Source organism: Protopterus annectens, chromosome 14.part0, assembly GCF_019279795.1.
Source record: "Protopterus annectens isolate FY-2018-M chromosome 14.part0, PAN1.0, whole genome shotgun sequence".
NCBI lineage: Eukaryota > Metazoa > Chordata > Ceratodontiformes > Protopteridae > Protopterus > Protopterus annectens.
Genome location: NC_056748.1, coordinates 707721598 through 707734214, shown reverse-complemented (window position 1 = coordinate 707734214; position 12617 = coordinate 707721598). Strand labels below are relative to the sequence as shown.

General features: G+C 40.8%; 1 protein-coding gene across 5 annotated transcripts in view; it reads right to left on the bottom strand.

Annotated features, from left to right (window-relative positions):
• The window catches only part of CAMTA1 (calmodulin binding transcription activator 1), a 2166856-nt gene that overhangs the window by 1030702 nt on the left and 1123537 nt on the right, over positions 1-12617 (bottom strand). For all 5 annotated transcript variants that reach the window (XM_044056441.1, XM_044056437.1, XM_044056440.1 and 2 more), the window contains one exon: positions 9094-9290. In XM_044056441.1, coding sequence (XP_043912376.1) covers positions 9094-9290 — 197 coding nt within the window. The remainder of the gene's footprint in view (positions 1-9093; positions 9291-12617) is intronic.

Genomic DNA, 12617 nt, shown 5'->3' with positions numbered 1-12617 from the left:
GCCTGGTTATGGCGGTTAGGAGCCAGTCATCTAGGTATGGAAACACTCGGAATCCTTGATGTCTGAAGTGATCCGCAACCACTGCCATGCATTTGGTGAACACTCTGGGGGATGCAGTAAGCCCAAAGGGCTGGAAGCACAGATACCTTCTGGAGCGCCTATCCATTTTTATATAGTAGTATGCATCCTGAAGGCCTATTGAGCACATCCAATTGCCTTTTCCTAGGAAAGGAAGAACTGACTGTAAAGTGACCATTTGGAACTTGCCCTTTTTGATCGACTTGTTTATATTGCTGAGATCCCAAATAAGTCTCCAGTCCCCTGTTTTCTTTGGCACCAAAAAGTATCTTGAGTAAGTTCTGAATCCTCTTTGGTCTGAGGTGACTTCTTGGATGACTTGTTTGTCTAGGAACTTTTGTACTTCTGTATTTGCTTGATCTCTTTGACTGGATGGCATGTCTGGGATTCTTTTGATTTGAGGTAGGGGATGGGAGAAGGGGATGAAATAATCTCTGGATATTATTTAATGGACTCATCTGTCATTTGTAATGTGAAGCCAGGCCTGTGGGTGCAGAGACAGCCAGCCCCCGATTGCCTCCACAGGTGAGCAATCGGGCCTCCTTTCAGGAGTGCTGAAAGGGCTTGCCAAAGAAGATATCTCTACAGCCCTGATTTTGTGGGGCTCCCCTGCTGCGAGGATGGCATCTTCCATTATTGTTCTCACCTCTGCATCTGGGGGAACTTTCACCCTGTGTGTCCTGGAAAGACATTTGAGATTTTCGGAACCACATCTTTCCACTACATTTTTTACCTTTGTGATAAGGCCTGGTTGGAGTGGAAAAATGGACTCCTACAGCAGACAAGGTCTTGCCTTCCTGTTCACACCTAGTGAGTATTTCTTTCACTTTGGGCCAAAAAACAGATGAGCTATCGAAGGGTGCATTCACAAAGGAAGACTTGAAGGGGTCTGCGAAATTGCAAAGTTGCATATAGGCCTGCCTCCTAACAGAGATACCTGAAACTGCGGCTCTACTCGCTCCATCCACTGCATATGAAATCAGTCTCATGGAGGAGTTAACTACTGAATTAAGGGTGGTGAGCTGAGAGGCTACTTTATCTGAGACCTCATCAGCCACAGCTCCTTGTAGGGTATCTGAAAACTCTTTCAGCAGATCCCTTTGCAGCCTAGTAAAATGCATCAAATAATTCAACAAGCACAAAGTAAAGCTGACTGAAGAAAAGACTTGCTTTCCAACATCTGTCCATCATCCTAGAATCTTTATTAGGAGGATGAATAGTGGAACTGGTCTCAGAAGTTCCTTTTTAGTTGCTGCTGCTACGACCATTGGATCTACTGCAACTCCTTTGGTAAGAAACTTTTTATCAGGGGGTGAAGTGATATGCTTATCTGGCCTCCTCTGGGTGAGATCAATGGTGTCTGGGGTGTCCCACACCTTCTGAGAGATTAACTCAATAAGCTCATCGGAAGGCGGGTCAGCCAAGAGGTGAAAGGGTGGGATCCAAAAGCTTTCAGGTATACTGAATCCTCCACTGAAGGGATGTTGGATGCCCAGTCTTATCTGTTTTAACAATTTTAGAATGTCTCCAAAAGAGACGTCCTCAAGAGGAGACCGTGAGGACCCCTCAGCCTCATCAAGGTCAGAATCTGTGGTGATGGACTCCTCTGGGGAGACCAAATGCTTCCTCTTGCAAGTTCTCTTCCAAGGGACTTCTTCAGTGGGGTTATCTGGAAAAGTTTCGTAAGAGATCGGGACATCTTGAGGCTTGAGATCCCGCCTGTCCCTGTGAAAGAAGTGACTAAGAGGCAGAAGACACTGGTAAGGGATGGTAAGGAAGATCCTGGGAAGATTGAACCCTTGACTGAGAGGCAGTCAAAGCTCTTCTCATGGCCTTGAATGCCACCTGCTTCTGATCCAAGGAACCCTTCAGAGCTGATTAAAAACTGTCGGAGTAAAGGGTCCTCCTCTTTCCGAAGAAGGATGATTCAAGTCTGAGGCAGGAGCTGAGCTCAACAACGCCGAAGCTCCGAAAGGCAAAGTCTGATCCAAAGAAAAGGAAGTCAGCTCCCTGCCCCCGGGTAAAGGCAGAGAGCTACTGCTCCCAGACTCTGCCTGCTCTGACAGAGCAGAGGAACTCAGAGCCAAAGTTGGAGCAGAACACTTACCTTATCCAGACCCTAACTCACCTAACCCTCCCCTAAACCTAAACTCCGTCACTATCGCACCCTTACCTGACTTGCACCCTACCCTAAAGTCCGTCACTATTACACACTTACCTTACCCACACCCTGACCCTAACGTCCGTCCCTATTGCAAACTTACCTTAACATGTCAGTGTTCTCAGCATCAGGATTCTCAACTGTCAGTCTTCTTCACTGTCGATATTCCGGTGTCGGTGTTCTCGTTGTCGGCGTTCTGCAATTTTTGGCGTTTTCAGGTAGACCTATATATATATATATATATATATATATATATAGATATGTAAAAGAAGTGAAAAACTAGAGAAGTCCTAATAAAAAAATAACGGACTCTCTAAGCAAACAGGAAGAAACTAAACTATCAAACAACTGCTTCATTATTTTTTTATTTTTTTTTTTTGTAATAAGTGATAGAAGGGGAAAAGAAAATGCTGTAAAAAAAAAAACAAACAAAAAAAAAAAAAAAAAACCCAAGGGATGTTTTGAATAGGAATGGTATAAATCTAAAAACGGTAAGCAATATAAGCTATTGAGAATGTAACACTATGAACAAAATTAAGAAATATTAAGAAATATTGAAAAAAACTCCTCATTTAGCCCAGAGCTAGTGAAGTTACCACTTCACTGGCAAAGTGGCAAACAAGATCTGAGGTAATGGGGAAGTGCATTCTGTGATCTGTAAAGGGTAGATTGCCCAAAAGCTGAGTTGGAGGCCAGGAGCTTCTGCATAAGGCAGAGATGGATCCAACGGATTGAATCTGACCCATATACCAAAATAAAGGAGAGACTGACAACAACACAACATTTTATTTTACTTCAAGGTTAACTTTTTCTTACCTTTATTATGCCAGTATGCACTACCAGGCTACATCTCATTCCACACCTTTTGGCCCCAGAACTTGGACCGAAGCTACAAAGGCGGTGGTGTCTCCATATTTATAAAGGATGCGCACACCTCCAGACTGGTAGCCCAACATAACGCATCTGAGATACTTCAGGTGCAGCTAACACTGGGTAAGACAGCGATTCAGGTTGTAGCCTGCTATAGGTCCCCAGCCATGTCCCAAGATTCACACTCCACATTCCTAAGCACCCTGTAGAATATTAGGGTCCAGCCTAACACTCTCATACTGGGCGACTTCAACTACTGATCCATTAACTGGGAAAACTACTCATGTACCAATACGCTTTCTGGAATTCATTAATTCCAATGCCTTGGACCAACTCATTCTTACCCCCACTAGAGGTAGTAACATCCTTGACCTGGTCATTATTAACATGGGCGAACGTTGCTCTACACCAATAGTCAACTCCTCCCTGGTTAGATCCGATCACAAGCTAATCACCTTGGAAATCCACATCCCTCCCACCCTCCCAACAAAGGTAACCATCATGAAAAACTTCTCCAAAGCTAACTTTGGGCTTCGAAAAACAGAGGTGGCTAACTTCACGGCACCCATGTAAATGGATAATAATTGCATGACCGCCATATCATACACAAATGCATGGATCTCGCCATACCCAATAGAACTAAGACTCTCTCCTTAAAAAAAGGAAGGCAATCTGGTGATCCCCTACCATAAACAAACTCTACAACAGAAGGAAGAAACTGATGCGGAATAAGGTGAAGTCCCAAGACTGGAAAGATTCCCTTATCAGCCTCAGCAAAAGGTTGAGATCCTTCATCAAATCCTCTAAAGCTAGCTATGAAAACAGAATTGCAGCAGATAGTAAAGACAACCACAAGGCCTTCTAGTTATGTAAAGAATCTCCATGACAATACCCAGATTTGCTCTGAGCTACTGCAAATTGGTATCTCCTATACTGAACCAACAGATATTGCAAATATACTGGCGAACAGATTCAGTGCTAACTTTACCCCTCCCCCCCAAAAGGACCAATCACAACACCAGTAGATTGCCAGGCACCCAGTATTACTGCTGCGCAGGTTAAAACAGCACTGTCCAAGGCCAAGAATACAGCTTCTATGGAACCTTACATTATCCCTGGCTATGTTCTACATGAACTACAGAGTGAACTGGCACCTCATCTGTGTGCCCTGTTCAATCACAGCCTCACCTCAGACTTTGTCCCTACTGAATGGTGCACTGCTACAGTCATCCATCTCCACAAAGAAGGAGCGACTACAGACCCCGAGAACTATCACGCCATTAGCCTGACGAGTCTGATATGTAAAGCTATGAATCATCATGGACCTAATAAACAAGGATATAGGGAATCACCAAACTCTGGATCCTACACAGTTTGGTTTTGTGAAGGGTAGATCATGCCTGCTCAACTTGGTTGACTTCTTTGAGTCCGTCACTAGAGCTGTGGATGAAGGTAAGGTGGTTCATACAGCCTACCTTGATCTGGCCAAGGCCTTTGATACCATTCCCCACTCAGGAATCATAGAAAAACTTACTAAGCTAGGCATCAGCACAGAAATAAATAGGACATGCTGGAGGGACAGATTCATAACCCAAAGGCGCCCTTCACTCTGGAATAGAATCCCAGTCCATGTTAGGCAGAGCCCCTCACTGACTCTCTTCAAAAAAAATGTTGACGAGTGGATGGGAGATCGTAGGTTTACCCCAGGGATCACTTCTGTGTCACTACTAGACAGAGGCACAGTAAACACAACCTTAAAAAGGGCACAGTAAACTCATTCCAAGGGGTGGCGAAAGCCAAATACACTCTGGCTAGGCTTGTAAATGCCCTAAGGCAGATAGCCTAGTATGAACCTATGAACCTATGAACCCCTACATCACTAGGTGGGTTGCAAACTGGCTCACAGATAGAACCCACAGTGTGACAGTAGCTGACTCAAAGTCAGACTTCTGACCAGTCACGAGTGGAGCCCCACAGGGTTCGGTCCTTGGTCCTCTCCTGTTTGGTATCTACTTCTCTGAAGTCCAGGCCAACATGAAGGGACTCTGGCTGACAAAGTTCACAGATGATTGCAATTTGGGAGCTGTTATTAACTCCCCAAGTGATGCTGATGTCCTACAGAAAGGCCTCAATGAGACCAACGACTGGTGTCAGAAACATGGCCTTAAGCTCAATGCCAAAAAATGTGTCTTCATCCCTTTTGGGAAAAACCCGGTTCCCTTGAATTACCACATTGATGGTAGTCCACTGAACACAAAAGGCATTATAAGAGATCTGGGAACACAGCTTGACAGCAACCTCTCTTTTGACCACCACGTTGCCACTGTGGTCAGAAAGTCCTTCTATGTGGCACATCTCATTATTAAGGGTTTTGCATCCAGGAAGAAATAGGTCATTGTCTCCCTCTACTCTTCCCTCACTAGGACAATCATCGAGTACAACGCCCCATTTGGCATGTAACTCACTAGACACCTGCAACAACTGAAGAGGCCTCAAAAGTACCTCACAAAGAGGATCCTAGGCCTTAAACACTTGTCCTATATGGAATGACTCAAAAAACTCCAACTATTCTCTGTCTCATATCGCCTACTTAGAGGCGATCTCTGCTTGACTTACAAAGCCATATCTGACCCAGCTCTGTTAGAAATGCTACATCTAAAGAAATCCCAATCCATCCACACCACATGCTCCAAAGACCTCAACCTCACTACCACAATCAACAGAACATGCTGGAGGGACAGGCTCATAACCCAGAGACTGCTCATGCTATGGAATAGACTTCCCATACATGTCAAGCAGAGCATGTCACTGGCCTCTTTAAGAGAAATCTTGATGAGTGGATCAGAAATAGAAAATTCACCCAGGGATCACTCCAGAGGCTCTACTCAACAGAGGCACTAGGAACTAAAGTTGGGTGGCACAATGCCAGGGTAATCCTATGGGCTAGGCTTGTAAAGGCTCCAGGGCCATTAGCCTAGTACACACCGATGAACCTATGAACCTATGTATGAAACCAACTCACTGTTTATCACTTTTTCTATCCAGCAGTATGATATCTATTTTGTCAAAATCCTTCAACACAGCAATGTCCAGTTTTGCCCAGAGTATTTTACACATTTACCAAAGTGATGACTGCAACAGTGAAACATGAAGAACATCTTACAGTTATCTCTCTGCCTGCTCCACATCATTTAGCTTAATTTCTGTACTTCCCTCTGTTTCTCCTCCATTTTTTGCTTGAACATTGCGCTTGGCTTTACAGGCACACGTTCCATATTAGCTTCCACTGTTTCTTTTCACTCCTAAATCTGATCCATCTTGTGTGGCATCTTTCTAGTCATAGCTTTTTAAGTTGTGTAATTCCTGCTCCTTTCTTCCTTCTGGGAAAAAACATGGCTGCTGGGCAAATCTTAAATTTGAGTGTCCTTGGCTTTTCCCTGCAGATTCTTATCACAGGTATACACTTGTTTAGTTTCAGCCTTGTGACAGTTGAGTAAACATTATCCAAGAAGATCTTTGTGTTACCTACCATGAGCTTCTCTCCCTTCCTTCAAAGCCTGAATAAAGTTTTCTCCTTTAATAAGAAGAACTAAAATTTAACTAGTATAGGCTTGGGTTGCCTCCTGGCAAAGTTCCTTGTTATAACAGATCTATAGACTCTTTTTATGTTTCTCTCTTGTTCTGGAATATCTGTTCATTGTGCAAGTTGTATCTTTATATACTCCATATAGCTTAAGCCGTCCACGGTCGCTGACATGTTTGTAGAGCAGAAATTGTCCCTTCAGGCCCTCTCTTCCAATCCTATATTTTTTCTGCAGTTTCTTCTTGTTGGGCATCCAAAAGTACTTAATCTTTGCTTCACTGCTTTAGATCCATATTCGGCTTCTGAATTGTTGCTATTTTGTCTGCCTGATGAGACAAGTGTACTGTCCATCGCCTCTGTTTTCATTAGTTTTTATATAATATGCCAATCATTCTCATAACATCTTCCTACAATCAATCTATTTTTCTTGTATGTAAGATATATTCACTTCTTTGCCCTTCCAATACATTATTAGTTTATCTGTCTTTTCCTGCACGTCTTTTCTGTTCGCTTGATGGGAAACACTTTTTCATTCAGGAATTCCTCATTTTTTCTTCTTCCTTTGGATTTTATAAATCCAGGACAGGATATATTATACTCTTAAGTATGTGTTTTCCAGGGAGTTTTCTCCCAATTAATGGCTTTTGGCTATCAATATCAAACTTAACTCCTCACTGTCATACCAGAAGTAAAATTGTTACTGATCATGCTGTGGAGAAATCTTTTATCTTACTGAAATTTGCCTCATTCCTTTCTCCCTTCCACATACAAAACTGATTCTGTTACAAGGGAGTATTCCTTTGGTCTTCTCCTGATCCTCGATAAACACATTAAAGAGGAATGCCTGAAGTACTACTCCTTGAGAAACTCCAGTGGTCACCATCCTTTCTTGGTAACACTACTAACACTACACTAACCACTACTGTCTGTTATCCATAATTCATTGAAGCTCTAATTCAGATTGCCAGTATGTTCAGCTTATTCATCTCATTCCACATGCAATGGTGATAAAAATTTTAATGTATAGTGGAAAAAAAGGCTATTATGAAAATAGTAAGTTATGCATGGGGCAATCGCCAAGAGAAAACTGTGCACCATGCATGGAGATGGCACTATGTATTAAATACATTCTCTAGAAAAAAAACTTTAATGAAATCTAGCTGCATCACATGAACTGGCATACAATAAATAAATATTTCTTTGACCAGCAAATTCAGAACATCAACCATATGCAGATTAATTCTACTTTTGTTTTTATGTTGAAATACTGTAAAGATCAATAAACTAAACTGAACCCTAGGCAGTTAAGCACTGTACAAAAGAAACAGTGTAGATTCAAATATGTTACAGAAACAGTACTGCTACACACTCCAATTACAGACACACACACACACACACACACACACACACACACACACACACACACACACACACACACACACACACACACACACACACACACACACACACACACACAAACCATAACTCTCAAATATTCAGATTTTCACAGAATGTCCACATTTGTGCACCATATTTTTGGTCTGCTCTTTATCATTTTTTTTCTTGGCAAATCACAGAGGAGTGAGGTCAGAATATAATGGCAGATATTTGAGTTTCAGACTTCATACTCTTAAGAAAATTCATAGTAATGCAAGACCATTTATTTTGTCAACTTTCTAAATTTTTATAAGAGCAATATTAAAAAATTGTCCATATATTTGGACCTTTGTTTCCCCATTACTTACGGCTTTGTCCAGATTTCTTGCATTAAGAGGTATTCAATACACACACACACACACACACACACACACACACACACACACACACACACACACACACACACACACACAGTCAAAACTATCCAAGGACAACTCCTCTTCCATGGAATTCAGAATGATCCTGTTCCTGGCTGAAGAGGTCATCATCTTGAGGATTTACATGTGGAAACAGCAGCATCTTCTTTTCTGTTTTTATCTTGTAAATTATTCCTACTTTGGCTTGCCCACTTCCCATCATTTATTTTCTGCCTAAAAGTCTATCTTTATAGCCATCAACAATACCAAGAATTGTGCTACTTCCATCTTTAAGGTTATCCATTGTGCTATCACTATTACCATGTACTTCTAGGTATAAAATTCAAGAATAAGCATTATAACATTTGGGAACCTATACTATACCCAACATATAAAATCCATATGCTCCTTTTTGATGCATACCAATTAGATACATTTTAAAGTCTTTCTGTTTTTTTTTTTTTTTGAGGGACAGGAATCATTTGCAGGAAACAGACTGTGACACTGCAAGGGATTTTTACCTTAGACCTTCAGCAGTGGAAACTTAACTGAATTAACTTCAGTATACTCTGAAATTATTTTTCAGTTGGAAAAATGAGTTTTCTCACCGCCATTTGATGAGTGTTTGGATCAAGGTAGCATAGCCCTGTGCTGCAGCCAGGTGCAACAGAGTCATCCCTCGAAATGTCTTTGAGTGAATCAGGTGTTTAGACTTGGCCCAGCATGCACGATTCATCATCTTCTCACAAACCACCACAACACGACTTTCAAAGCAGCTTCCTACAGCACCAGATCCTGAGACACACTGTGGACAAAATCCATAACAAAAAATTAGTTATAGGGCAAAGATGAACAAAAATCAGAAATTCATTTGCAAACAAAATTTAACAAGGCATTTGAACATCATACTGTTTATTTTTTTTAATTTAATTTTTCCCATACATTACTATTCTTCTCCTCCTCTCTCATTTAAATGATACAGATCAGTGTTAGGGTGTGTAAAGTTGGATTCATCAACAGTATACATGCTGTGAGGACTGTTGACACTTTCCACAGTAGCCTCATGCCTCACATATGTAAAGTACCCAAACGCTACGCAGTATTCCATTACTTGCTCAAGGAATGTGCATAATCCCCAGACTCACATTTTTAAGAAACAAACATTACTTTACATATATACAAATGTGTATGTGTGTATACTGTAGCTGGTCTAAGCCTGAGATGTGTCAAAATTATGTTGTGCAAATAATACTGTAAATAATATTATGACGGGTTACAAATTATGTCTTGTAAATAAAGATGCATAGAAACTTGGTCTAGCATTTATGGCTTACTGTAAAGAAAATGTCTTGCTTTTTAAAAAAAGACAATTATGTCTCTGTATTAGGTAAAATGGTTCATTTAAACAGCAATGCAATCAATCAATTATCTGATTAGTTTTATGTATAAAAAAAGGAGGTATCACTCTAGAAATCAGAGAAGTCGGCCTATCACTGCAGGAGGAGTTCTGTACCTGGAACAACAATTTTAAGAAGTATACTGTATGAGAAAATGCAACCTGAAGGACCCTAAGACAAACTGCAGCTAATTGGACCGATGGTGCAGTTGTGTTGTTGCCTCACAGCAAGAGGGTCTCTGGTTCAATTCTCAACTGGGGTGTCTTCTGTTTGGAGTCTGCATGTCCTCCGTGCGTTCATGTAGGTTTCCTCCAGGTGCTTCAGTTTTCTCCCAAGTTACAAAGACATACATCTGGAGTGTTTTTCCCTGGGCCTCCACTGAAAATTGGCTTTGTTCCAAGTCACACTTTCCCGGTAAACAAATGTTAAATAAGTAAAATAAATAAATAAATAAAAATTCTACTGAAGAATCCAGTCAGGAAGAAGGTACCTCACCCTCACTTTATCTTGGGAGACTAAGCCTACAATAGTATGAGGGATTGAAAATGTTTGTGTGCTGTTTTTATGTCATGTCATGAAGAGCTTGCACCAAGTTGTTATTTTAGATTCTGAGTTAATAAAACCTAATTATTTTATGGGCAAAGAGCCTCTGCTACTTTGTTTTAATACAACACTAGTGGGTGCTGTGGAAAAACTTAGTATACACATTTCTAGGCCAACAAGGATCATGAGTTTACCTTTCACGGCCTCATATTTATGCGAAATGTTTTAGACAACAGTATCATAGTGTGCACAAGGAGTTTTGTTTTGTGAGGGCAGTACACCTGTGGTCTGCCAAGATGACAGCTATACAGCAAGAGCCACAAACTACTGCTGCTCCAGACTTGGGTATGGAGTTAATGCTTGTTCAAAGCCATAGTCTCTCCAAAGACACTGCTCATTCCCTCCAGTAGAGCTCTTTTGAGTGTACTCCCAGTGGGCGTGGCTTCAGCATTTAAAAAATAAAGTTTTCACCTTATATTTTTAACAAGTACCCATTGACAGAGAAGATATATCAATACAATTGTGTTTGCCATCATGTAAGTTTCAAGATAAAATTTTCTGATACCTTGTATGTAACATGGTTTTGGAATTATTAATGCAAATATGAACAAGCAATATTTGACGCCTAGAGGCACAGTAGGATGTAACTGCAGAAATGCCTGGAGACGTCACTCGGCTGTAATGACAACGAACTAATGAGAAGACCTCAAAGTGTACCTTGTGGCCATCAAATGGTACATCCACCAGGACAGATGGGACCAAAGTGACAGGGCTAGTAGTATAACATCAGTCCAGCTAACTGGCAAACCATAAAAAGCCTTCATGGACATTGAAAGGAATAATATATCATGACTATGAAAAGGTTAAAAACACTATTATCTCAAGTTGGTGTTACTTCTGAGTCAAAATCTCAAAAAATACATAGCTTGACATTTTTTTCCTAAATAAACCTGTAGATATCAGTTATGTGATTCAAAGCATGCACTTAAAGTATGACTAGATCTTAAGGGTTAACGTACTAGGGTTCATAGGCAAGTACTAGGCTAGCTGCCCCTGCAGGTCATTTTACACAAAGCCAATTTCTTTTCAAAAGTGAGAATCAGACTCTGCACTTTGTGACTGTGTGGTAAACACCTTAAACATTATACCAACCTCCAACTTCAAAAGTGCAAACAGTCAGTTAAGATAGAACCCGGCTCTTTACACATAAGAGACTACTGCACTGATGATAATCTAAAAATGACAGAAATGCTGGCTACTAATACATTTAAAATGGCTTTTTCTGCTACTTTAAGAAAGTAAGTGGTTCAAAGTGACCCTAAGGGCAATGAATGTGTTGATTAACTGGTACAGAGAGGTTGCTATGTAAGAAAGCTATGTTTAAAACTGAATACTCTAAACCTATGGTAAAGTCTGTGCCAAATACTGGTAATAGAAAATATCAGTAATAGCCATAATCTTGTTTAAATAAAGAAATGTCAGTCAAACAGGTAGCTTTTGTACTAGTAATAGTCGCAGTGCTATATGTATGAAAACTGTAGCCAGTAACAAGCATGCTACTGATGATACTGAACCTATGAAACGCGAATACTTGAGTCAGCTTTCTGCTGTTATGTTTCTGTAAAATTAATTAAGTGTAAGGTCTTAACTGATGACAGACAACTACTAGGACTACTAAACCTAAGCTGTGTGGTTACACTTATAAAGGAGCAATATATATGTAAAAGGAAGAGTCTTACTAAACAAGCAGTTAAAATTAGGCTGCATTCGTGGTGATATGAAACAAGTATCCCAATGTTAGAGTAGAAATACAGATAGTGTTTAGAAAGGTAGTTCTTTTCTGTTGCTGTAGTCCCCAGTTTAATGCGAGATATGATAATAGAAAAAGACCTTTTCCACTCTGAAAGATTTGTGGAGGTAACTGGAAGAAGGTAATATTGACAGATCTCATTACCATTGTTAGTAGGGTAGCAAGCAATGTAATAAGCCTAGAGATTCACCTGTGCCTAATTTGGGAAAGGGAAGGGGAGCAAACTCCAGACACACTCACAGATTCATAGATTAGTACTAGGCTAACTGTCCTTGTGAGCCATTTTAAGCCTAGCCAATTATCCCTTGTGAGATTCAAGCCCTGTACCTTGTGTTTGTAAGGCAAACACCTTAACCAGTAGGCCACCCTCCCAACCCAAGAG